At 57.9% G+C, this 26,889-nt stretch overlaps 1 protein-coding gene across 1 annotated transcript; it reads right to left on the bottom strand.

The window, feature by feature from the left end:
* Positions 1 to 726: 726 nt before the first annotated feature.
* On the bottom strand, positions 727 to 22,911 carry MFSD12 (major facilitator superfamily domain containing 12). The gene is made up of 10 exons (XM_054013580.1): positions 22,472 to 22,911; positions 10,273 to 10,483; positions 8,313 to 8,436; positions 7,914 to 8,111; positions 6,768 to 6,860; positions 6,404 to 6,496; positions 3,626 to 3,796; positions 3,024 to 3,118; positions 2,461 to 2,591; positions 727 to 1,226 (listed from the first exon to the last, which is right to left on the bottom strand). Exons 1-10 carry the CDS (start codon positions 22,737 to 22,739, stop codon positions 1,138 to 1,140), a joined length of 1,473 nt encoding a protein of 490 aa, XP_053869555.1. The 5' UTR covers positions 22,740 to 22,911; the 3' UTR covers positions 727 to 1,137.
* Between the last annotated feature and the right edge of the window lie 3,978 nt (positions 22,912 to 26,889).

The following is a 26,889-nucleotide window of genomic DNA, read 5'->3' as shown; positions in this document are numbered from 1 at the left end:
CAGACCCTGCCAGCCACAGCCCTGTTCCTCCTCCGAGGCACTCCAGCCGCCTGCCTTTGGAGCGAGGTGGGGAGTAGCAGGGCTGGTTCTTCCCACCTACTGGCAGCCAAAGGCCCTGGGGGAACGGGGGGGGCAGGGGTCTAGAGCAGTGGGACAGCAGCTGCACAGCTGGGAGGGGCAGCTGCCAGAGAAGGGGTCGGCCGCTTGGGAGAAGCTGTACATAGGGCAGAAGCAGTTCAGGGGAAGGCACGTTAGCAGCTCCCCAATCCCCTCCCCAGCCCTGGGAAGGGGGTGGGGGAGAGGAGGCTAGAGACAGGCTGGCGCTGTGGGCCCAAGTGTTAAAAACAAAAACCACAAGCAGCCACCTCCAAGTCCTGAGATTAAAAAGCGTTGTGATTTTTAGCCCACGTAGCGCTGTGTGGGGTCCCCTTCTGGGGGCGGCGCCTTAAGGGGTTCACACTTCGCTGCAGCCACAAGAGCTGGAAACTTGCTTAAAACAAAATCAAAGCCAAAATTCCCATTAGGCACCTGACTCCAGGAGCTGGGACTTTAAATCTCACAAGCGCTGGCTATGCTGTGATGCTGCAGCCAGATCCCCTGTGCAGAGGCCAATCAGCAGAATTTCTAAGGGGTGAAGGAGGGGCAGGTCCCCGCCCCCAGCTGGAAACGCAGTTTGCAGGAGAATTGCCAGTGGTGACGCAGATCGGAACCCCCTGCACACAGCGCTGCTGTCCTTCAGACGTCCTCTCTTTACTCAGGATGGCACTCATTTAAAAAAGTGTTATTCACAGACAGATTGCACAACACGTGTTAAAACGTACAGGTTCTTGAGTGCCCCCTTCCCACAGTGCATGGGGCAGATCCGATTCGTGCCGCCGCCCGGCAAGTCCTAGGATTAGACATGTGCAAAGACATGGGATTCCCCCCGCTGCCAGCAGGGGGGCAACGTTACACAGTGATGGGGGAAGGAAAGTCCATGCACAGTGGCGGGAGGGAGATGCAAAGGAACAGGCCGACCTGCTGCACGACCTCAGCACCGGCCCTGCCCCGGGTCCCAGCATCAGTTCCCTTCCTTTGGAGCATCCCAGGTATAAAGTGCAAGTGGCGCGGTCCCAGTTCCGAGTGCGAGCGCCCGGCTCAGTTGACGGTGCTGCTTCGACTCCTTTTCCCCGTGCTCCCAGCCTCGCCCGGCCCTGCCCCTGCCAGCGGCAGCACCGAGACGTCATCTGCAGCAGAGAGAAACAGCAGCAGGTTGGCCTTTGGGTTAACAGGTCCCCAGGCCCTGAGGTGCCCCCTCCAGGCATGGGACATGGGGCAGAAAAGCACTAAGCAGCTGACTGACAGGACCCCAGTCTGCATCCCGTGGCCCCAAACTTAGACTGGGCCTGCCCACTAGCGTCCACCTTAACCCAGGGGGCCCAGGGGCTTCCACCGGGGGCGCGGGGGATGACTAACAGGAGGCCACGTTTTCTCCAGAGCCGGAGCAGACATCCTGCCCCAGCCACCCTCCCTGCCAAGAAGCACTCTGGGCCTGCGGCATTTTACACAGTTACAAGAATCGTACCCTCATTCCCTGCTCACTCTCAGGGCAGCGGGTGCACAAATCCCTTGGACAGTTTTGAAAGGTCTCAGCCCACATCTGCCAGCCCCGCTGGAGAGCACCCAGGCAAGGCCAGCTACACGCCAGCACGGACCACAGCCACCTGGCGCCCAGCCCTGTGCTCTGACCACTAGCCCCGCTGCCTCCCACCAGGTCTTGGCCAAGAGGCACCAGCTTCACAGGAGCGAGGGCACGTCTACGCTGAAACGTTAACGAAGATGCTCCAAGCCGCCAGGAGAGAGCTCTCCCCCTGCCCCCGAGGGGTGGTAGCAGCTCTCCAATGGACAGCGCGGTCTACACGGGGGTTAGGTCGGTATAACTACCCTGCTCGGGGGGGGTGGGGACCAGACCTCAGAGAGCAGCAGGAGCAGAGGCTGGGCAGCGCCCCCAGTGTTCAGCTAAGGAGCTGCAGTGGCCCCCAAAATCCAGCACCCCATAGTCACATTAGAGCTGCCACTGAGTCGGCAGAGTGAGGGAGGTGCAGGGTGGGGGAGAGCATCTGCTAACAGACCTGGCCCCCCAGCTCAGCAGTGCCTCAGCTTAAGCCCTCTTCATTTCACCCCCAGTGGTTCTGTGTAAGTCACCATGTCAGAGGAGAGCGGGTTTTCTAGCTCATTTCAATGCCTCTCGTGCGGTTATCTGGCTCCCCTACAGCGCCTCCTGGTGGAAGTGGCTGGAACTGGAGTAGCTGTGAGCTTCCCCGCAGCCAGCCTTGATACAGCCCCCCCTGCTGGGACTGGGGTAGCAGAGAACGCCCCCCCACAGCCAGCAGGATCTGAAGACAGACGCGCCCCCTCCCCCCCCCCCCCAAACCAGCCTCCGCTCTGCTGCCAGCCCCTCCTCCGGGACACAGGACTCACGGAATCGGACCCGGATTGGCCAGATCATAATGCAGCACAGACACACGATGGCGGCCACAGCGACGCCCCCGGTGACGACCACCATCACCCAGTGGTAGAACTCGACGCAGCCGGCGCAGCAGAGCTGGGTCCTGAAGGCAAAGGGACAAGTGAGGCTCCAGCAGGGACCCCGGCTCCCCCAGCCCCACGTACGCACCGGAGAGGGGACCGTCACTGCAGGGGGAAGGCAGGCTGGCAGCTGCCCCCAGTGGGGCTGGGAGGGGGCACGTGCTGGCTCTGGGGATGGCACAATTCTGTGGTAAGGCACCGCCAGAGTGTACCGCATCCCCCCGCTGGTTGGCCTACGACAGGCAGCAGCTAGGGGAGCAACTCTTCAGCTCGAGCAGCGGGGGACTGTGCTGGGAGCTGGAAGGTCTTGGGGTCTCCCATGGGGCGAGGGGAAGGGCTGGTAGATGCTCCGGACTGGGCGACTGGTTTGCTGCCAGAGGGGAACAGCGGTGCCTGCCGCAGGGGTCTTCTCCAGCAGCCCCAGGCCCACGTCCCAGGCCAGCCACGACACTTACGGGCAGGGGTGCAGGTTCTGGATGGCCATCACCGCCACCCCGTTGGCCACTTTGTCCGTGAAGCTCATGGCCCCGTAGACGAAAGCTCCGCTGTGCTGCAGGGAAACGAACAGCATCAGCCTCATTCCACACCCCAGGGCTCGACCCACCCACGACTCTGCCTCCTCTGGCATCTCCCACAGCCGCCCCGGGCTCCCTGCAGACACACGCTGGGACCCCCTAGTCCTCGCTCAGCCAGCTCAGGGCGGGCGCAGCTCGGATCAGCCAGGTACAGAATCAGGGAGTCTCGTGCCCTCTTGTGGGAAAACTCGCTCCTGCAGCAGAAGCTAATTCCCGTCTGGTACCAGGGCCAGCGCCCCGTTCTGTACAGACCCCCGGGCTCTCTAAAGCCCCTTCAGAAACCCAGGAAGGGCGATGGCCCCACAAACCCAGAGAGCCTGGGACGCCCGTGCTGGACCACGCTGTGCTGAAGGAAGGCAGCCCTGTTCAGTGACCCCTGCTGGGCCTGGCAAAGGGGAGGTCGTACCCACTGCTCTACCCCCAAGAGCACTAGCTGGGCAGTGGCTGCGCCCGTCCTATCACTCGCCCCTGCAGGAACCTACCGTGTTGCTCCCAATGAGGTCAGCCGTCATGGAGAGGGATGTGACCAAGATAGTGGCCGAGCCAGCCCCGAGCAGCACAGCTGCTCCATAAACCTCCGCTCCCAGCCGGCTGTCCAGGGCCACCCAGGAGGCGAAGGCCAGGATAATGAGTAACCCCATGAAGTAGGTCAGCTGCTCGGAGGCGAAGGGCAGGGAGAGAAGGGGGGAGGGGAGAAACACTCATTAAACCCAGGACTCCCCAGAGCTGCAGTACATAGGTTCATGTATAGGAAGGATGCAGAGAAACTGGAAAAGATACAAAGGCGAGCGACAAGGACGATCAAAGGGCTGGAATGCAGCCAGACGAGCAAAGGCTGAAGGAAGGGGGTGGGTTAGTTTGGAAAAGAGGAGATTGAGGGGGGACATGGTAGCGATCTTCAAATACTTGACAGGCTGCCATAAGAAAGATGGAGAAACGTTCTTCTCTCTTGCCACACAGGGCAGGACAAGAGGCAGTGGGTTCCAACGACAGCGGAGCAGATTTAGATTAAATCTCAGTAAGAACAGTAGGACAACGGACCAGACCTGCCTCGGGAGTTGTGGAAGCCCCTTCACTGGAGGTTTTTGAAAGGAGGCTGGAGAACACCTGTCTTGGATGGTGCAGATACAGCAAATCCTGCCTCTTGGCAGGGGTTAGACTAGGTCGGGGCTCTCGACCTTTCCAGACGACTGCCCCCCTTGCAGGAGGCGGATGTCTCATGTACCCCCAAGTCTCACCTCACTTCAACACGACTTGCTCACAAAATCAGCCATAAAAATACGAGAGTCTCAGTCACACGGCTACTGGAAAACTGCCTCTTTTCTCGTTTTGTCTGTATGAAATGTTAGTTTGTACTGACTTGGCTGGTGCTTTTTCTGTAGCCTGGTGTAAAACTAGGCAAATCTCTGGCTGAGTTGATGTACGCCCTGGAAAACCCCTGCGTACCCCCATGGTTACACGTTGAGAACCCCTGGACTAGATGACCCTTGCGGTCCCTCCTAACCCCATGGCTCTATGATCACCCTCCAGCTCTATGCTAGGGGTCAGAAGTGCTGTTGGGGGTGGGGTGGGAGGCCAGGAGTGGAGGAGCAGGGGGCTGTGGGCCAGATCAAGGTGTTTTGGCAGAGCTGCGTGGCCAGGTTCAGAGGCCGTTTGGGTACTTGGCTAAGGGGATCGTATTTTCAAGGTCAAAAGGCAGGATAGTTCTGCCATAATTGTTAATGCCACGAGATTCCTACACAGGACACCATCGGTTCTGAACGCGCCCTGGTTTCCCTTGTTCTTGCAGCCGGAAGGGTAAATAAGAGTATTCCCGGACTTCCTCCCTGCCCGGCTCTGAACACCTTTCCGAAGTGGGGCGACCAGAACCGAGCAGTAGGCACCCCAACAGGTCACAGTGACATGACCCTGTTCGTAGTGCAGCAGCACCTCCCGCCCCCCAGTTCGACAGGGAGGCAGAGGGCAGTGCTGATGCGAAGAGGACAGCCAGGGAGGGAGAGTTGATATTTAAGCTAAAACTCCATCTCTTATTAGTGGGTTAATTCCTTGCCTGTGGGTGGTTGTGGCAGGCCTGGAACAGGGCTGGGGTCCATGCACGGAGCTGTGTGGGGAGCAGGAGAGGTGGCCAGACAAGGGAGGGCAAGTAGTTTAGACGGGACATTGGAGAGGGTGGGGAATTTACACCATCGGGGGCTGATTTTCTGGAGAGCGGAGCGTGCAACTCAATCTGGGATCCGTGGGAGCTGCAGGTTCAGGATCAGGCCCCTCTCCTCTGGGACTCTGACCCCTGCTCTGCACGGCCCAATAGCTGGTTGGATTTGGATGCCGACGGTGCACCGAGCAGCCCCTTCCAAGGAGCTGAGCCCACCCCCCCGTGACAGACTGCACCCCATAATCCCCTCAAATGCACAGCAGAGTCACCACGCAGGAAGGGGAGACCAAGGAAGGTCAAGCGCTACCAGCCTTTCCTGTGGACTCTGTCTCCTGAATGTCAGCTGGAAACGTTTTCCAAGGGGGGGCCTGAGGCTATCAAAGGAGGGACAAGCCCCCCACAACCTCCCTCCCCATCGATTCGCTGCACCAGAAGGAACAAAGGAAGCAGCCAGTGAGCAGAAGACGGGCTCCTGGCCCGAGGAGTTTGACCAGGAAGGCTGTTGAGAGCACATGGGGAGAAAGACTGCCTGGCGTTTAGCCTAGTTTGGTAAGCGCAGCTGGTGCCTTGCTTCGGCTTTGTTTTCCTTGTAACCATTTCTGGCTTTTCGTACTCACTGACAGTCTCGCGGTCGGTAACAAACGGGGGCTGTTGCTTTAGCTAATAGAGCGTGTTTGAGCAGACGTGGCTGGGAAACTCCACTTGGGGGGAAGTTATGGGCTAGCGTTTCTAGTCATAAAGCGACAGGCTCTAGATAAGTTTGTGTTGTCCGGGGTGGGCGGGGCAGCACTGGACACGCCCTGCTGGGGGGAAGCTGGGGCCGGCAGCGTGTGGTGCTCCCAGGGTGGGGAGAGCCAAGGCATGGCCGGCTGCAGCACCCAGACGGGGCTGGGAGGGACTCACGTGCTGGCGGCTACAGCAGCAAAGCACGTAAAGGGCAGGGGTGCCACCAGGGTAGAGGGCACATCACACCCACCCAGCATGAGCCGTTTGTTCAGGGCACCTCCTAGGTGCCCGGGTCACTCCTGCCGACGGGCATCTCCCCGCAGGCCCAGACGTGCGCGGTTACAGCGGGACGCTGCCCCCCATTCCCCCGCAAGCTACTCACGTTTCGGCCGATCCACCTGTTGACGGGCTTCATGAGGAAGGAGGAGAGGAAGCCGCTGATGTACATCACCAGGGGGATGGTGGCGATGAATTTCTGGGGAGGAGAGAGACAGAGCAGAGTGCTTGGCTCACAGACGCCCCAAGGGTCTGTGCCCCCACTCACACACACACCTGGGATCCCCTGCCCTATTCTGCCTTCCACCAGCCACCCAGGGGGTTCCCCACCTATAAACCAGCCCCTCCAGCAACACAGGGACCCCCCCATGGGCATCGCAGGATTGTCCTGGTCGAGCCGGTGCCTGGTGTGAAGTGACGCCCAGTGCTGGGCTGGACCTGCCCACTGGCACCCCCTGCTGCTCACTCACCTTGGGCAGCATCAGCGAGTTGGTCAGGTACATGGCGATGTAGGTCTGGGACAGGTTGACAATCAGCCGCGTGGCCATGTACAGCATCGCCACCTAGAGGGAGACACGCCAGCCATTACGCCAGCCACGCCCCTGCCCTCCAGCCCAGCTCTGAGTGGTTTGTGCTGGAAGGAACGGAGACCCTGAGGCTCATGGCCCATGTCTCCCCCAGGCGGGCAGAGGACCAGGGCCATCGCAGCCACAGGACGCAGAGCCAAGGAGCCAGCACAGGCCAGTCCTGCAGGCCCCTGTAGAAAGCTGTGGGGCAGAAGACAGAGGTTCCTGTACCAAAGGGGGCTTCTCTCCTACCGCACAAGTGTCCCTCCCCCAATAACGAGCCCCTTTGAATCTAGAGTCATTACCTGCCTCGCTGGGGTGCCCACAGGCCTGGCCGGCTGGGCGCAGTGACACGTGGCCAGGTCTGAGCGTCCTGAGTGGGGCGTCTCTCTCCCCTCAGGTCACCTGTGCTGCTGCTCGAACCCTCCAGCACCCCTTCTCCTTGGCACCCACTAGGGAGGCAGTGCTACTCCTGCCTTGGCCTGAGGGGGCGCTGTTGAGCCACCCAAAGCTCTGCTTCTCCCCAGCCCCAGAGGGCGACAGTCCAGGCCCAGCAACACGCCCTGGGTGCCACACAGCTGTGCAAAGCCCCAGAGAGCCGCAGGGGCAGACAGCTGCTGGCCACACTCCCGCGCTCTCCCCGGCAGGTCCCGGAGGGGCGGGCAGCCCGTCACACCCGGCACCAGACGCTCCTGACCCAGCACCAGGTGCTGAGCCGCGGGGACAATGCAGGGGCCAGTGCTCAGTAGCTATTTGGGGGCTCCTGTGTCCGGGGGGGGAGGGTGGGGAGGGCGGCCATGGCAAAAGCCACCAGCACTGCTGGCATGACTGGGAGGCCAAGCCTGGAGACTGGCCTCCCCTCCCAGCAGGGCACGGCCAAGGCAGGGGTCCGAGGGTGCACGGCTGGGGGGCATCAGGTGCCTGCCTGTGCCGCACCTGTCCTGTGGATACAGAGATCCAGCTGCCAGGCCTGCCACACAGCTATGCCCATCTCTTGCGAGGCCCCCTGCTCCTCACACACCTGTCCCCCTCACCGGGCACACCCCGTACCTGGTAGAAGGCAGGCTCCTGCAGCCAGTGTTTCCACAGTAGCAGTGGGCGCGGGGGGATTCTGTGCCCCTTCTGCAGCAGCGGCGTGTGCTCCTCGGGCTCCAGCAGCTTGGCCTGGGGGTGGCGCCGCTCCTTGGTGCCCAGGTGGAACAGGAGTGAGAACACAGCGCCCACCGCCACCACGATCAGGGACAGGTTCTGATGGGATAGGAAGGAGACTCAGCAAATCCTCAGGAAGCCAGGGGGTGGGGGTGGTCGGGGGGCACTTGGAGAGGGGAAGGCCGGTTTGATCCCAGTCTCTGCCGAGAGACCCACAACTGCCCCATAAGCCCTGCGCTGCCTCACAGCTTCTCCCCCATCACAGCTGCGCTGCCCGGGACTTGGCCCCGCCGCACTCACCCGGAAGATATGGATGTCAGGCTTGCCCAGCTGCTCCGTCGGCCCCGAGTGTCCGAGCTGGAAGTGCAGGAGCAGCCAGGCCACGCCGTACACGGTGATGTTGGCCGCGACGGTGAAGGCGTACCTGGGGGAGAGGAGGCAGCGAGTCACGGGGCGCTCCCACCCCGAGTGCCCACGTGCGCGAGAAGGAGGGGGAAACACTGCATGGTGGTGCAGAACAAGATCTGGAGCCTGAGCCGGTCACATCCCCCTCACATTCCACAGCCAGCGTCAGGCACGTCCGCAGCACAAACCCGCCCTTGGGGGGTGGGGGTGGGAGGAGAACTGAGTGTGAACGCTCCCGTGGGGGTGAATTTGCACAGACAAGCAGTGCTGCCCCCTGCTGGAGGGAGCCAGACTGGCCGGTGCAGTTGGGATTACGCTGCACAGAGAACAGAATCCCCAGACAGCCGGAGGCGCTCCGGGGACGCAGACAGGGCAGGGCATGCCAGGAGCTAGACCCCGCACAGGGTCCCTGTCCAGCAGCCGCGGTCCCAACCCCCCTTTGGATCCACGACAGCCGAGCCCAGGCTCTCCTCTGCCCCACGGGACCGCCCAGCCCTGCCCCGGTGCGTGGTTTAACAAGCGACCCGGGGGCTGTCCTGCAGCAGGGAGCTGCGTGGCTGCACGGGACAGACGGTTTGACGGACGGCAGCTTCTCAGAGAGGCAGTGAAGCCTCCCGCAGCCCCAGCGTGGCTCCACAACCTTCCTGTGGAGAGTTATCTGCTGGGTGCAGACCCAGTGCGGAGGGGACTTCCGCCCGCTGATGGCAGATAACCGGGCCTGTTTGCCGCTCGCCTGCTGATAAGAGACGCTTCCCCACATGCTGACTCAGCACCGCGCAGGCTGGAGGGGCCCGTAACGCTCCACCTGTGAAGCCATGGGGCCATTTCCCCCCCTCCGGGGTTTGCTGGGGGGGGGGCAGCCCCAGGCCCTGTTCACCTGCACAGCCACTCGCTGGTGCGTGATGTGAGCGACTGACTCTTCTCGCCGAGTACAGCCCCCCGCCCCTCCAGCTGGAATCACAACCAGGACCCCAGACCCAGCCACCCCCACGCTCCTCCGCCAGCCCCTCTAGCCAGGCCAGGGGGGCAGGGGGGATTTGACAGGTGCCTCGGTGTTTGAAACGGAGCCATCCGTCCCGCCGTCCTCTCCTGCAGCTGCCAGCCGGGGTGTGTGTGGGGGGTTGTTTACAACGTGCCTGTCGCTCTGGGCGCCCTCCGGATACGGGTTTGTGCAGGTGCTCGGGGGCTTCTCTACACCAAGCGGAGACCATGGACACGGCTACAAGCGGCACGTAGGCTCCTTGGGCCTGGCAGGGGGCAGGAGCTTGGCCCCCGGTGCACCCCAGCACTGTTCAGAGGCCGGACGCAGCCCTTGGCCTCGCTCAGGAGACGAGTCCCTGGGGGGGGGTCTCAGTCCCAGTGAGCAGCAGGATCCAGGCTCAGGAGAGGGGGGGTGCACGTGCCGGGGGTGGGGTGCCTACAGAGAGGTAGCGACCGCCCTGGTCCCTATGCAGCCAGGCAGGCGTGCAGTGCAGCATGACAGCGAGTGGCACCCCCAGCCGGGCCATTCACACGGCACAGCTGTCTGCGGAGATCTCGGGTCCTCACACACAGCTCTCCAAGGGAGGCTCCAGGACCCACACCTCCACCCAGGCTTCGCCGCACTACCTCGGGGCGGGGTGTGTATGTGCCCCATCTGCTCCGGCTGCTGAGTTCAGACACGCTCCCCCCTACGCTATTCAAGCGGTGCTGGTAACAGAGGGGGCGGTCGGAAAGTCACCCACACTAAGTGGGGAGAACAGCCCACTACTGGCTCACAGCTGATGGTGCTGCGCCTTTAGCTGCAGGAGAAGCAGCCTGTGCTGTTGTCACCAAGCCCCTGGTTCGAGGCCTGCCAGCACCCGTGGCTGGTTACCTGAGCGCTGTGAGCTCCACTTTCTCGTGGTCGGTGGTCACCAGCTCGGGGATGAGCGACAGGTGGGAGATCTGGGTGGCCGCCCAGCCGAACTGGAAGATGACTATGAAGGGGATGAAGTAGATGAGCGCGACCCACTGGGGCGTGGCCTCCGTGCAGCCCAGGCAGGGATTGAATATGAAGGGGAAGGACAGCAGGACGCAGACAGTCCCTGGGGAGGCAAGAGACAGGAGTTAGCGCTGGGCCCGGCTGGACACGAGGCCAGGAGCTGGGGGGAGGTGGGGGGGAGAGACACCAGTCCCAAGTTTCTTGGGCACCCCACGGCGCACAGCAGGGATCTATGCCATGGGCAGAGTGTCTGCAATGCACTGGCCTGTAAAGCCAACTCCTCTCATCTTCCCGCTCCTGCTCCGTGGGTACTCGGAGCCGGCAGCCCTCTGCCCAGGCAGCCAGCAAGTCCCTCTCCCCAGGGACTCCCAAGCTTACTCTGGTGGGGCTCCTGTCTCCGGCCAGGCTGCCTCGGGGGTTCCCGCCCGGCCTCCTGCTACCACAGCAGCTACTCGCAGGCCAGAGCCAAGCGCCTAGTCCAATTACTGAAACTCAGCAGCTGGAAGCTCGCACAGTCAGCACTGCCGGCCAGTTCTGCACCGGGATGCTGTCCAGCCCCAGCAAGGTTCATTGTTATGCCCATTGTTAGGCCCTTCAACCCGGGGGGGGGGGGGGGGGGGGGGAGAGGGCAGAGCCACGCCCAGCCCCAGAGTCAGACAGTCTGTGTAGGACCCAGGAGCTACGATGCCAGGCCCTGATCCAAACACGGGACCGTGCTCCTTAGGGCGCAGGCACAGTGAGCCGCCGACGCCGGAACAACGCAGCCCCATGGCTGTAGAGCGCTGGGCAGCCCTAGAGCAGCGTCTGGTCCTCGCAATGCTGCCCGGGCCAGCGAGGGCTCAGGGGGATTCTCCAATCCGGAGAGTTGGCAGAGCCAGCCACCAGGGGCAGGGGAAAAGGGTCCAGGCAACGCAGCTCCGCCCGCCGCCTGGCTCCAATCCAAGCAAGCGGCATGGGTCACACGAGGGGGCACTGACGCGGCCCCACCTGGGTCTAGTGTAGTGAGACTGGTGCTTAGCCCAGACGGCTGCTGTCTGCACTCCTGAGCCCCGGATTGCTCGGGGCTTTGCCATTCCTAGCACAACGCGACAGCTGAACGTTCGTCGCTGAACAGACCCACTGGCTGGTTATTCCCCCGCCCCGCAGGGCGCTGGCTCCAGCCCGTCCTTCACAGGCACTGCACTAGAGGGGATTTTGGAGAACACCCCCCATCCCCTCAGGAAGGCCTGCAGCCTTCACTGGCCAGAGAAGCCCACAAGGTTTGGGGTCTGATCCCTCAGCATCTGGTGGTAGTTGAGGGCTGGTCTCCCAACCCCTGTGACTCGCCCACGCCCCCCCTCTCCGCATGCCCCAGCCCACCCCCCAGAGCAGGCTTTGCTACCAGTGAGCAGCCAGCGGTGGGAGGAACAAGGGCACATACACCATCCCCAGGAGACGGCAAAGGGTGAGAAAGGGCTGGCCAGGAAAGACAGCACAGCGTGGCTAACGGGCCATTTCCTTCCGCTGCTGGAGCGGGCCGAGAGCCTCCGTCCCTTGGCCGGAGGAAAACGACCATGCTGAGAACAGGGAAGCCAGAAGGCAGCACAAGCCGTGCCCTAGCGCATTCGCCGGGGGCCCAAGATCAGCGCATCAGAGGCACCGATGGCCCAGCAGGCCTAGGAACCTCATTGCGAGTCTGCACGCCGGCCCCCCGCGTCCCAGCCCAGCCCAGCATCACCGTTCTGCCCAGCTGCTTTCTCCACACCCCGCGGTGGTTTCAGTTTCCTAAAAAGCCCAGCAGGGCCAGAAACCAATTCCAGGTGGAGTCAGAGCGAAACCAGAGACGCTCCCCGCAGCTCCTGTTCCCCCTCTCCGTCGGCGTACGCATCAGAGCCAAAAGAGTCCTCCAGCTTCAAGTCCCTAGCACTGGGCCGCAGCCCTTCACGCGTGGCCTGCTGCCTAACACGCATCCCGGAGCATGCAGAGACGCTCCTTCCCAGCCACGGAAACCAGCTATGTCGCTCGCGGGCACCGCAGCTGGCGCAATCTCTTCCGCCATCAGCATGGGTCTGCCCCAGATAAGGGCCCTGTTGCACCAGGCGCTGCAGACCCTTGGCGCAAGTCCCTGCCCTGCAGGCCCAACAATCTCAGGCCTTGTCTAAACAGGAAAGTGGCACCAGTTCAGGCTACCAGTGTGAATCTGAACCCACTCAGGGCTTGTCTACACATGAAAACTAATCCAGATTAAGGCAGGATAGGAATGGAAAGCAGATTAGCCATTCCTGATTAATGCCACATGTAGACAAACCCTTAGACCAGTGGTTCCCAAACTGGGGTTCGCGAAATGTTACGGGGGTTCTCGGGAAAAAATTCTCTAATGGCGGACAGAGCTGTCCCTAGGGACCCCGGGCAGCATGGGACGAGCAGCCCGGAGCCCCTGGACTTCCAAGAGCTAAGCAGATCTATCACATTGAGAAGATTTAAACGTCAAGACTCTTTATAAGAAATGGAAAGGGAGGGGGATATTTTTTGCTGTTTTTAAAATTAAATAGGCAGCTAGTATTGTTTTTAAAAGGATTATGAAGAACAACTTTAAGCTTTGTTGTAACATGCATTGTTTGCTTGAACTGCTCAAGACCCGAATGCTTGTATAAGAGGAACGCTTTGAGTTGGCTTCTTAGATACCTTGATGCTGTTACACATCCGATACTCCTTGATGAAATATAGGCGCCTTGTCTTATAACAGGCTTATTCAAAGTGATACAAGCTACAAAAGCGAGATCTTGGAAGAGTGTTGCCATTTTCATAATGTAACAAAAGTACTGTAATGATAAATAATTAATAATAGTGTGTAATAAGCATGTCATAAAACAAATTTTATATTTCCAAAATCACTGCTTTTATCATTTATACTTCGATAAAGGAGAAAATCCCTGGAAATATTCTTTTTTAGGAGGGGGTTCACGAGACTTGACATTTTGGTGAAAGGGGTTCACAGGTTGTTAAAGTTTGGGAACCACTGCCTTAGACCCTATAGCTGAAACTTAGGTCAACCCAACTAAGACACTCAGGGGTGTGAAAATCCCACCCGAGGTGTCATTAAACTGAACTAAGACCTGGTGTCGGCCCAGCTGCCGCCTCGAGGGGGTGGATCGACTACTGCATCGAAACCCCCTTCTGCCGCTGTAGCACGTCTACACCACAGTGGTCGAGCTGCAGCGCCCAGCTGTGCAGCTGAAACACTGTAGTGTTGGCACATGCTAAGTCAGTGCAGCGCATGCCCACCCCCACCCCCACGGGGATGCTCGTCAGAGCAAGGGGAGCTCGTTTCACTTTAACATAAACCTGTTCAACTCGGAGATATTTTCCTTTAGCCTCTTACACCGGAGCCAGGGCATCCACACTGGGGCTGGGGGGTTAATTTCCCCTTAAATTAAACCAGGTCAGCTCTCACATACACGAGCCCCAAGACAAAGGGCTCCCTAGGGAGGTGATGGAATCTCCGTCCTTAGAGGTTTTTAAGGCCCGGCTTGACAAAGCCCTGGCTGGGATGATTTAGTTGGGGATTGGTCCTGCTTTGAGCAGGGGGCTGGACTAAATGACCTCCTGAGGTCAGTTCCAACCCTGAGATTCTATGATTTCTAAGGGAACACTCCCCCCCCACCCCGCCCCTTGTAAAATGGGGAACCGAGGCTCAGTGAGGACGAAATGACTCAGGAAGGGGGGGGGGGGGGCAGAGCTGGGGAATCCACCCAAATCTCATGAGTCCCAGTTCAACTCTTTAACCATGAGATCCTCTCCCCTCCATGGCATCACCTATTCCCCCATCACCCCAGATGGCACAGTTCCCCCCCAGAACTGACTCATTAACTGGAAGAGGAACCCACTTGCGGTGGGGGGGGGGGGGGGAACACTCATATTTTGCAACCAATATCATGATCCCATAGTTAGTGCAGCGCTAGACTTGTTCTTCCCTTGCTCCTTGCAGGCCTGGTCCGCTTTAGACAAGTTACCTGCTGCCAACAACAGGTTCAGTGCAGCTGACGCTAGGCGTGGCCTCCTAACATGGTCTGGAGGCACATTTCACTGCAACCGTCGTTGCCAATGGGCAGATTTCCTAGCCTAAGCCAGACCTCTGCCCCCCATACATTTACCCATCTGTGATCAGCTCCACGCTACGTGCCTCGGCTGTCCATCCCGGAGCACACAGAGATCAGTCTTTGTGGAATTGGTAGGAAGTTGGCCTCAGGACAGGACCCACAAGCTTTGAGTGGATTTTGATACGCCTTTCACAACAGATTAGCTCTGCCCAAGCTTGAAAGCATCCCCTTATTCCAGGATCAAAAGCCTGAACTCAAAGACCAAGATTGGGGCCGTACACTGCCCTCGAGTGGGGACATCAATGGGGGTTGTGTCTCAATGCAGCCCCCAGTGCTGGGCAGAACTGCAATGGCATGAAAGGATTCAGGCCCACTGTGCTTTTCATCTGGGCCATCGGCAGCTCCTAGACTCCTGCAGCTCAAGCCAGCAGCCCCAGGAAGGTCTGTTCCCCAACGTGTCCTCATGACAGGTTCACGTGAATAACGGCCTTGCACAAGATACAAGATGAAAGAGGTTCCTGTCATCTGGAGATAAAAGGGCTCTCAGAAGGTTTCATCAGACAGTTCGCGGCTGAGGGTTGTCTGCAATTCACAAGGGTTTAATTTAGAGATGGGCCCAAACCTAAACCATGTTTGGGGGCAGTTGAGATGACAGGGCTCAAGCCCCCAGTTCTGCTCCATGTCAGTAGCCAGATGCTACATAGGGCGGGGCACAGGGATGCGCAGCAAGTGCTTCGCATGGGTCAAATTCTCCATTAATAGCAGCCAAGGAGGTTTGGTTGCGCAGTTACCTCCCCCCACCTCTTCCAGGGGCTGATCCAAAACCCACCGAGTCCACAGGAGTCCTCACACTGGCCTCTGGATCGGGCTGCAGAGCCTCAGGTACTCCGGGGGGTGGGGGGCAGTTTCCACACTGCCTGGCTCTAGAGCCAGATTATCAGAGGATGGATCGTGGGGGTGTGACAGCGACACCAGCACAGATCACAGCCCCCTTGGGTGAGGTGCTGCACAAGCACAGAGGAAGACAGTCCTTGCCTCAGAGAGCTCACACTCTAAACAGACCAGACTGACAATGGGTGGGAGGGGAAACTGAGGCAGCTAGAAGGGAAAGGACTTGCCCAAGGTCACCAAGCAGGTCAGTGGCAGAGCCAGGGGCAAAACCTGCTCTCCCAAGTCTCAGTCTGGGGCACTACCCTGGCCCACACTGCCCATTATGAATCCCGACGGCAGAGGAAGACCGTGTCTCAGGGTGCGCTGGCAGCAGACATTCGCTCCTTCCAACCACAGCTGCCCCTGACACAGCTGCCCTGAGAGCTGCCGGTAAACACAACAGTGCGTCCAGGCCAGAGCAGGTACAGGCTCCCCCGGACAGGAATAGCCCCTGCCCAGGAAGTCCCGCATGGGCATCATTCGTGCCCAGCTGCTCCAGCTCTGGCCTTTCCGAACACAGGCAGGGAGCTCCATGACCCAACAGGCCCAGACGCTCCTTGAGGGACACTTCCAGATGTCTGGAACCTGGAGCTGTGACAGCATCTCAGGAGAGCTGCAAATGCTGCAGGGGGGTGGGGGGGGGGAAGCTCCCCTTTCCAGCAGCCTAGGAAACAAAGGCCCCCAGTCAAAGGGACCAGCCCCTGGCTATGCACCCTTGGGGCACACAGATCAGCGAGAGAGCTGGGCATGAATGGAGGGCAGGATGTGCCCCAGGGAGCCAGCCATGGAACTGGCGTGCACCATTCAAGGTGCTAGGGCCAAAGGCAGAGACGGGCTGCTCGACAGGCTGGTGTCACGGAGTCCCCAGGCGATGCTCTGGACCTGCTCCCTACGAAGCCAGACAGGACTCTGGGGAGCCTCCTCTCCCTTGGAGCAGACTGACTTCAGGGCAAGAAGCTCACACGGCTTCACCTTTCTGGGTCTGACCTTGCAGCATTCAGCATCCTCTGCCTCTCCGTGCGCTTCCCACAGCGAGTCCGCTCAGGCGGGGTCCTGGGGAAGCCAGAGGGTCCTACACCCCAACTTCGCAGTCAGATGTGACTTATCTATTAAACCTCTGTTTTACTGGTTGGCTGACAGGAACACGGTCTAAAACAGAGCTTGTAGGTATAGAGAACAGGACCCCTCAGCCGGGTCCATTTTGGGGGGGTAGCAAGCCAGACACCCACGTCTGCACTCACTTCCCGTCCCCAGCCAGCGCCAAACTGAAACGCCCTCCAGCCCCTCCTCCTCTGGGCTTTTTCCTTTTCCAGGCCAGGAGGTCACCTGATTCCTTTGTTCTCCAACACCTTTAGCTATCCCCTTGCAGGGGGGGGAAGGGCCCCGGCCATTAGTTGCCAGGAGACAGAGTGACATTTATGCACACTGGCCTTTATCCCACCACCTAGAGACTTAAGAAATGCCTAGGGGAAACTGAGGCACCCACACAGTATTCAGAGGAAACATTAAGAATTGTGCCACTTCGTCACAGCAGATTATGGAGAGAAAGCGGCCACTGTGGGACTCCTGGCTCAGCCTACACCCTGCCCTGTTTCCCAGCCTCTCCTGCTAGCTGGTGACTGTGGTGTGAGCTGGGGAAAAGTGGCCCACCAGGGAGTGCACTAGCATTGGACTCTGGTAATTTGGGTTTGATTCTTTTCTCTGCCACAGGCTCACTGGGTAACCATGGGCAAGTCACTAGGGGTGCATTTACACTGCATTGTAAACCAAGGCGCGTGGGTCCCAGGCTTGTGGACTCGCTGTCTCCAAGTCCTGGTGTAAGCATCCACACTACATTGTAAACCTGGGTTTACCATTGCAGGACCCGGGTCTGACAGCCGTGTGAACACACCCACAATGCACAGACCTGCTGGCTCAGGTCTGCGGCTTGAGCTGCGTCCACACTGCACAATGACCTGATTCTCAGCAGGACTCGGACTCTGACCGCCCCCCCCACCCCCCAGCAGATCCTGGGTGTTTGCTGACCAGAGTCAGAATGATTTGCATGGATGGAAGAGGGAGCTTGGGCTTAAACCGGAGTCAGAGCCCAGCCTTAGCATGCAGTGTAGACACAGCCTCTCCGGGCCCCATCTGTACAATGGGGAGGGTGTGGGGAGCAGGGCCTGGTTTCACAGCAGTGCTGTGGGTGTGAAGAGCTCAGATACGACTGCGATGGAAGTACAAGAAAGGAGACAATGAGAGAGCAGCTTCCACTCGACAGCCCCCCGCAGCAAAGGGCCAGGTGTCCTCTACACCCACCAAGCAGGGACCCAGATCACACCCCCAGCCCTCACGGGCCAACGCGGGCCAGCCGGGCGTACACAACAAAGCAGAACAGGCAACTTAGGAACTAGAAGGTGCAACCGTGGTGTCTGAATTCCTGCACCTCACCCAGCAATTTGTAACCTTCTTCTAACAGCACACGAGGAGTCTGGCTCCTGGGATCAATTTCTGGCTTTGCCACGGACTCTCGAGCCCTGGAGTGAATCTCTCCCCCGCCCCCATGCGTCTAAAAAGTGTCCCCACCGGTCAGACAGGGAGAGGCCTTCGCTTCACTGGGCAGCTGCAAAGGACCCGTGAGATGCTCAGCTTTGAGGTTGACCAGCACCCCAAGAGGAACGTCGGGACAGTCCCCTCCAAGCCAAGTCTCTCAGCCCGACTATCTTTCAGTTCATAAGCATCTACCTGTCTGTCCCAGGCCACCCTGCAGAGATGAAGCTAGGAATTGAGAAGGAAGAGGTGTCCCAAGGGTTAAGTCAGCGCTTCTCCCCAGCAGCTCTGGGGTTCTGCATTCTGCCCGCACAGTAGGAGAGGGGCTGGTTTAGAACTATTACTACACTGTTATCAGAGGGAAGTGCCTGGGGGGGGGGGGGGGGGGGTTCTCTCAAAAGTACTAGGTGCCCATTTCTTCACATTAACGGAACCTCCCCTTTGTAGCCAATGGGTCACCACAAAAACTAAATTTTCCCCTTCTTGTCAACGGTTTGAAATGAGCCACCTTGATTACATTGACCTCATTAGCACTGCAAAAGTGATTTTTCTTCCCTGGGTATTCACCCCTTCTTGTTAAACTGTTGAGAATAGCCCACTTCCACCTTAACTGAACTGGGCCGTTAGCACTGGCCCCCCACTGGGTAAGGCCACTCCCATCTTTTCATGTGGTGTGTATTTATACCTGCCTCGGTATTTTCCACTCCATGCATCCGATGAAATGGGTTCTAGCCCACGAAAGCTTATGCCCAAATAAATGTGTTAGTCTCTAAGGTGCCACAAGGACTCCTCGTTGTTCTTCAACTGCCCCAGGAGCCTATGCCAATTTGAGAAGTCTCCACTGCAGCTCCTCCAGGAGTAGCAACAGCAGGGGGTCTGCAGAAAGACTAGCAAATATGGTAGGCGACCAGCTTGGCTTAACAACGAAATCTTCGGTGAGCTTAAACTCGGAAAGGAAGCTTACAAGAAGTGGAAACTTGGACAGATGACTAGGGAGGAGTATCAAAATATTGCTCAAGCGTGCAGGGGTGTAATCAGGAAGGCCAAAGCACAATTGGAGTTGCAGCTAGCAAGGAATGTGAAGGGTAACAAGAAGGGTTTCTACAGGTATGTTAGCAACAAGAAGGTGGTCAGGGAAAGTGTGGGCCCCTTACTGAATGGGGAGGCAACCTAGTGACAGATGATGTGGAAACAGCTGAAGTACTCAATGCTTTTTTTTTGCCTCGGTCTTCACAGACAAGGTCAGCTCCCAGACTGCTGCACTGGGCAACACAGTATGGGGAGGAGGTGAGCAGCCCTCAGTGGTGAAAGAACAGGTTAAGGACTATTTAGATCTGGACCCATGGACTTGTGCATGTCGAGCTTTTCTAATGCATCCAAGGGTACTGAGGGAGTTGGCTGATGTGATTGCAGAGTCATTGGCCATTATCTTTGAAAATTTGTGGTGATCGGGGAGGTCCTGGACCATTGGAAAAAGGCAAATAGAGTTCCCATATTTAAAAAAGGGAAGAAGGAGAACCCGGGGAACTACATACTGGTCAGCCTCACTTCATTCCCAGGCAAAATCATGGAGCAGATCCTCAAGGAATCCATTTTGAAGCACTTGGAGGAGAGGAAAGTGATCAGGAACAGTCAACATGGATTCACCAAGGGCAAGTCATACGTGACCAACCTGATTGCCTTCTATGATGAGATAACTGGCTCTGTGGATATGGGGAAAAGTGGTAGATGTGATATACCTTGACTTTAGAAAAGCTTTTGATACGGTCTCCCACAGTATTCTTCCCAGCAAGTTAAAGAAGTATGGATTGGATGAACAGACTATAAGGTGGATAGAAAGCTGGCTAGATTGTCGGGCTCAACGGGTAGTGATCAATGGCTCCATGTCTAGTTGGCAGCTGGTATCAAGCAGAGTGCCCCAGGGGTCGGTCCTGGGGCAGGTTTTGTTCAACATCTTTATTAATGATCTGGATGATGGGATTAATTGCACCCTCAGCAAGTTCGCGGATGACACCAAGCTGGGGGGAGAGGTAGATACACTGGAGGGTAGGGGTAGGATCCAGAGTGACCTAGACAAATTGGAGGATTGGGCCAAAAGAAATCTGATTTGGTTCAACAAGGACAAGTGCAGAGTCCTGCACTTAGGACAGAAGAATCCCATGCACTGCTACAGGCTGGGGACTGACTGGCTAAGCAGCAGTTCTGCAGAAATTGGGGATTACAGTGGACGAGAAGCTGGATATGAGTCAGCAGTGTGCCCTTCTCGCAAAGAAGCCAAAAGCATATTGCGCTGTATTAGTAGGAGCATTGCCAGCAGATTGAGGGAAGTGACTATTCCCCTCTATTCAGCACTAGTGAGGCCACTCCTGGAGTATTGTGTCCAGTTTTGGTCCCCCCCACTACAGAAAGGATGTGGACAAATTGGAGAAAGTCCAGCGGAGGGCAACAAAAATGATTAAAGAGCTGGGGCACATGACTTATGAGGATTGACTGAGGTAACTGGGCTTATTTAAAAAGAAGAACAGGAGTACTTGTGGCACCTTAGAGACTAACAAATTTATTAGAGCATAAGCTTTCGTGGACTACAGCCCACTTCTTCGGATGCATATAGAATGGAACATATAATGTTCTATATAATGTTCTCTAAGGTGCCACAAGTACTCCTGTTCTTCTTTTTGCGGATACAGACTAACACGGCTGTTACTCTGAAACTTGGGCTTATTTAGTCTGCAGAAGAGAAGAATGAGGGGGGATTTGATAGTAGCCTTCAACTACCTGAAGGGGGGATCCAAAGAGGATGGAGCTCGGCTGTTCTCAGTGGTGGCAGATGACAGAACAAGGAGCAATGGTCTCAAGTTGCAGTGGGGGAGGTCTAGGTTGAATATTAGGAAACACTAGTTCACTAGGAGGGTGGTGAAGCACTGGAATGGGTTCCCTAGGGAGGTGGTGGAATCTCCATCCTTAGAGGTTTTTAAGGCCCGGCTTGACAAAGCCCTGGTTGGGATGATTTAGTTGGTGTTGGTCCTGCTTTGAGCAGGGAGTTGGAGGGGGACCTCAAGAGATCATCTAGTCCAATCCCAGTATTCTAGGATTCTATTGTATGATGGACTATGCATTTAATCACATCCCCTCCAAGGCCTGCTCTACACTAGGAACTTGCATTGGTATGGCCAGGGTTCTCAGGGAACCACAGCTATGCAGACTTGACCCGGGTATAGATAGTGCCGCGTCCAGGGCGGGCAGATTGCTGATGGGAGAACCTATCCCCTTGGCTTAGGTGGTGTCTATACTAAGAGCTACGGCTGTAGTGTTTTAAGTGTGGACATACCCCAAGTGGAGAAGACACCTGTGCCCGATACAGCAGAAGGTTCAACCTTGTCGACAAAACAGCAGAGGTGCACACAGTGAAATTCTCCTCCTGCTGATGTAACTCCCCTGACCTAATAAAACCAGCTCAGGGAAAGATGTAGGGCGAAGGCCTTTGGCTGTCATGCTTGTCAATTTCACTGTGCCACTGGAGCTGCGAAATTGACAAGAAATCTGGCTCCTGGATCTCAAGCTGGGTTGCTACCTGGTCTCTGCTCCAAACCCGGCTGCCACCCAGGCTCCCAGCTTGGATTGCCACCTGGGCTACCCCCTCCCCACCAGGAGCCCTGCTGCCCCCCGAGTTCCCAGCTCCCCACTGCCTGCTGGGGACACCGCAGCCAACTGGACTCCGGGCGTGGATCTCCCTGCCACAGGTGAAAAGCCCTGGGCAGCTGCCCCCCCCAGCTGGGAGCACAGAGGCGAGAAACCCTGGGTGGCAGCTGGGCTCTCAGTGAGGAGCTGCGAGTCCAGGCTCTCAGCCCCCCACACTGCCCCTCTTCGGTCAGTGGAAGCGCTCCTGGGTACCACCGACAGGAGGGTAGCGTGGACATCAGCCACCGGTGGCAGCAAGTCAACCTAACACAGGTCGACTTCCCTTTGTAGTGTAGCCGTAGCCTCTGAGCAGAGCGGACTGTCACCCTGGCTGTCACCGGGGATCGAACCCACAGCCGCAGAGTTCAATGTGAACCCGAGGACTCAGTGCCCGAGGCAGGAGCTCTGGCAGACACGTCCCGGTTCAGAGCAGGACACATCACACCAGCAGGGCCCGTGCGCACTAGCGCCGTATTGGCGAACCAGGGTCGCACAGCAGGGAGGCCGGCCCCTGGGAGCCCTCCTGCCCCTGGGATTGACGGGATGCTCCGAGGGGAAGTCGGGCGCAGGGCTGGGCGGCCGAGCAGCGGCCAGGGAACGGAGACAGCCGGGAGCTGCTACAATACTGGGGGCGGAGGGAGCAGTGCAGGGACAGTGGCGTTCAAACGCCTCGCCGGCTTCTCCTTCCTTCTCGCCTCTGCTCAGCCGCAGGCTCGCCTAGGCCCCCCCTGCGAAGCGGGGGCTCCCCAAAACGCTTTGAGATCGGGGGGGGGGCAGCTCTTCTCCAGCCCCGGCCGCAAGGGCTGCCTCGGAAGGGGACTCCCAACCCCGTGCCCACCTCTCCCAGCCCCCCAGACTCCCTCCCGGAGCCTTACCCACGAGGTGCCAGGTTTTCCTCCGGCCGTAGCGGCCGCAGCCGGCCGAGCGGTCGGACTCGTAGCCCACCAGCGGCGTGCAGACCCCGTCGGCCACCTGCCCCACGAGCAGCAGGGTCCCCGCGTGGGTGGTGCTGTAGCCCAGCACGGCGTGGAAATAGACCAGCAGGTAGGTGAACCACATGGAGGCGCACAGGTCGTTCAGAAAGTGCCCCAGAGCGTAGCTGAGCCGGGCCGGGCCGGAGAGCGGCGGCGGGGTCTCCGCCATGGCGGGGCTCCCGGGGATGGGCGCGCAGCGGCTGCCCGCAGCTGCATCAAGCGGCGCGGCCGGGGCCTGGGACCATGGGGCGCCCGGCGCGGGGGTTTTACGGCCCGGCGCCCGCCTCGCTCAGCCGAGCCCCCCGCCCCGCCGCAGCCATGGAGGGACAGGGGCCAAGCGCCCGGGGCAGGGCTCGGCCGGCAGCCGGGGCCAATGGGGAGGGCGGCGGGCGGGGCTCGGCCAGGCTCGCCCCGCCCCGGGGCCGCGCCGAGCCGCAGGGATCGCCGGGGCTGCGGCCGAGGGTGGCGCTGGCAGGAGGCGAGCGGGAGGCTGTGATTGCTGGCAGGGCGAGCGCTGCCTTGGGTCTCGCTGGCCCGCTCCGGGCCTCAGTTTCCCCATCTGTTCAAGTGGGGCAGCGACACTGAAAGCGCTTGGCGGCGGAAAGGGCCGGGTGTTATTAGCAGCACTGCCCGGCACTACGCCCGCTCAGGAGCTCCCAGTGCTTTCCTGAGCCTCCCCGGTGCTCGGCGAGGTCCATGTTACCCGCTCCCCAGGAGCCCGGCCTACCTCGCTGCGTCCATTGACAGGGGGAAGTAAAACCTGCATCTTGCTGGATTTTTTTTTTTTTTTTTTGCTCTACACCCCAAATTGTTCCATCGAACTAGGGCAGGGGTGCTCCCTGGGCTCCCCAGAAAGCCCCGCCCCGACAGATCCTGGGGTCACTGCGGGCATCTGACCGGTCCCAGAGTAAACACAGCAAGGTTGCGGTGGGGCTGTTGCACTGGAAGTAGTGGAGTCCCAGTGGTGGGAGCCGCTGCCCTGGCTCCCTATTCAGGCAGTGGAATCTTTGCTCCATCGGATGCATCAGGCGCGCCAGAGGCCCTGGAGTTTGTGGGCTCGTTGCCAAAAATTGGTTGGCTCCGGTAAGATTTGTCTAGAGAACAACTGAGTGTACAAACGCGGAAACGAACTTGGGCAGAGGAAGTGCCCAAGGCCAGCCAGTAAGATAAGCAGCTGCCTTGCAATTAATCCATACACGAAGGAGTCTCTTACCAGACTTACTAGACTCCGTAGAGTTGAGGCAAAAGGTGAAGGAGTAAAAATAACGGGGCTCTGGAAGCAAGTCCCACTTCTCAGGGAATTCAAGGGGCATTGTGGATACTACTCTTACCCTTGTGCCCCAAACGGGGCCCTGTGAGTTGTTTCCATTAGGAGGAGAAATTGATGCTAGAGTCAGGTATGTTCTTTGATGCAATCTTGTTTACTTACAAAGATTATACACGAAGTCCCGTTTCCCTGAACACAGGGCTCAGCCCGCAGCAGAAGACAGACAGCTCCTTTGCTTGCTGTTCCAAGCCAGTTTTTCCAGCCAGCACTGTGCCCCAAAAGCATCCTCTCAGGCCCATGTTACCAGCGCTTCTGTTACTGTCTGCCTGGCTTCCTGGCCTGTCTGTGCCCCTCCTCACACTCAGACAAAAACAGTCCCACCACTGAGAGCCACAGCCTCTGCATTTGAAACCCCTTGGCTCACACGTTCATCTTAGATGCACAGATTCCAAGGTCAGAAAAAGCCACTGGGATCATCTAGTCTGACCTACTCAAGCCTTTCCGTGTGTCCTGTATTTTCGTTGGTCCTGCTGTTCTTACGTCCCCTTTACATTGCTAAATTATAAATAAATGGAGATATCCCATCTCCTAGAACTGGAAGGGACCTTGAAAGGTCATTGAGTCCAGCCTCCTGCTGGACTAGTAGGACCAAGTACTGATATTGCCCCAGTTCCCCAAGTGGCCCCCTCAAGGATTGAATTCACAACTGTGGGTTTAGCAGGCAATGCTCAAACCACTGAGCTATCCCTCCCCCCCGAGCTCCTGAATGAAAGATGGCGGTTACGTGCCCCCCACAATAATGCTTTGCAAACCAGGCTGTAAATGTCCGACTCTAACTGCTCCTGTCTCTCAAGCACTTCTGGAGGCCGTTAACCTAATTGCAATCAACGGGATGAGTCCATGAGTCAAGTTACTCATGTGACTAATGCTTGATCCTGCAAACACATGGCTAATTTTAGGCCCGACCACAGTACCACATCTGAGCAGGGGGCTCTCAATGGGCATGTGTTTGTGCAATGAAAAAAATATGGCGCAACGGGTCTAATTAAATGAGTAATTGTTTTGCCCTCTGACGAGCTTATTATTCATCCGATGCCATAGGTATACACGGACAACAACAGAGAGGAAGGGCACAACCAAAGAGACAAGGGCTCTGATTCTGTACGTCCGTGCGAAGCGATTGCTAAACACCGAAGCAGGATTCCCTGCTGTCACCAGCACGTGACACCCACTGACTGGTGTAAATTGCACAAGGTGCAAGGCAGGCCAGAATCAAGCCAGATGTCTCTTTTCCAAGAGAGTTACAACCTAAGGACCCAATCCTGGAAACACTACCAGGCATCTGGGCCCAGAGCCTCAAAGGTATTTAGGCTCCTAATTCCCTTATGCACCTAACTACTGCTGCGGGCCTGGGCCATGTTTACCACAGCGAGTAACTGTACAGCGTTTCATGAGCCAGCTGATGGCAGTGAGCTCTACACACCGGTGTTTGCAGGATCAGGCCCTAAATAAATACTTCCTAAAATTTCATTTCATTTAAAAAATATTAAGGACAGTTTTCAACCACGGGTGCCTACAGATGGAAAGGGCCACATAATAGTGAGGTGTTATTTGTATTATTAAAATCAGGCACTTAAATCCATTGTTAGGCGTCCGATGGCTTCTCCGTACTGGGGGTTTTGCACCAGTGCACACCCCTCCGGTAGATGCACCAGGGTCAAAAGTGATTTGGCCGCCTCTGAGACACCCAGGTGTGCAAATGCAGGCTTCACTTTTTCACATTTCCCTGCAGCAGCCAGGAACCTGCATGTGCCGGGGATTGTTTGGCTTAATTAGCCTTAGTCCGGCGGAGCCGAGTGGCCTGAGTCCAGAGGCACGGAGAGATTTCCGTGGAGTTCACCATTCACAGCGCAGCGGTCGTGTCGGTCCATTTTTAGGGAACGCTGCCAGCTCGGTAGGGCTGGGGGTTCCTGCTGCTGCTCTGACCTCTGGACCCCTCTAGCCCTTTTGGGACCTGGGGCAAATCTCCCTAGGCTGGGAAGACTTTTCTGCACTAGCCCAAGGTCACTTGAAGCCCTGCCCCTCTCCCTGGTCCACGCCCTGCCCAGCAGGTGCAGAAGAAAAGAACACGGTTTTCTGCGGGTTCCTCACGGGGGCGTTTGGAGGGTCCATGCTCTATAGGGTGGCAGCCCCAACCCGCTCTCATTGTCTAACTCCCCTCCCACCCACTCACCCAGGACCCTCCCCTGCCACATCCTGTTTACTCTGCACAGACATCCTGATGTTAACATGGATGCTCCCAGTGCATGTTTGTTTTTCATGTTATTTCCGTGACTAAAGACCATGCTATAACTGTCTGGCACATAGACTAAAAACCGAGGCTCTCACTTGGCGATAGCATGTCCACATGTGGAACATCCTTTGGCTGCAGCTGTGTTCAGACATGGTTATTTCTGCAGTGCACACAGGATGTCTTTGTCTCTCTCTCTCATGCACAGAAACACACGCCTTTTCCTGAGAGCTGCCTCCTTCACCTCTAACTTCAGCCCTGGCTACACCCCCCAAATCAACCACATCTGGGCACCTGGCTCAACCCAGGCCCCAGCTCCGTGCGAGCCTGGGCATATGTGGCAGTGTAGATGGGAGGGCTAATGCTCGGTTGGGCAGTCTGAGGGCAGCTTGTCGAACTCATCGCCACAGGAGGTTGTGTCGGCAAACAGCAGGGCCGAATTTTAAAAAGGAGGCCACTTGGAATTGCCGCTGTGCAAGCACTGATAACGATGGGGTGCTCACCCTTTGTGCTTTGGGCCATAACCCGATCACCTGTACAGTCAGACAGGAATGTCTCTCCCCTCATGTACAGGTTTGGTGGGATGTGTTTTCAGGCACTCATGGGTGTGTGGGGGGGTTATCCTCCTTTTAACCATCTGCAGGGCTGGATTAACGCAGGGACTTTAGGGGCTGCAGCGCAGGGCCTCGGGCTAAGGGGGGGGCCCCCGCAAAAATAAATCCATAATTATAGACAATTCAGTGGTCACCAACTCATTGATCA

This window comes from Malaclemys terrapin, chromosome 24 (genome assembly GCF_027887155.1).
Source record: "Malaclemys terrapin pileata isolate rMalTer1 chromosome 24, rMalTer1.hap1, whole genome shotgun sequence".
Classification (NCBI taxonomy): Eukaryota; Metazoa; Chordata; order Testudines; family Emydidae; genus Malaclemys; species Malaclemys terrapin.
Note: the sequence above shows the minus strand (reverse complement) of the source record. Positions and strands in the feature narration are given on the sequence as shown.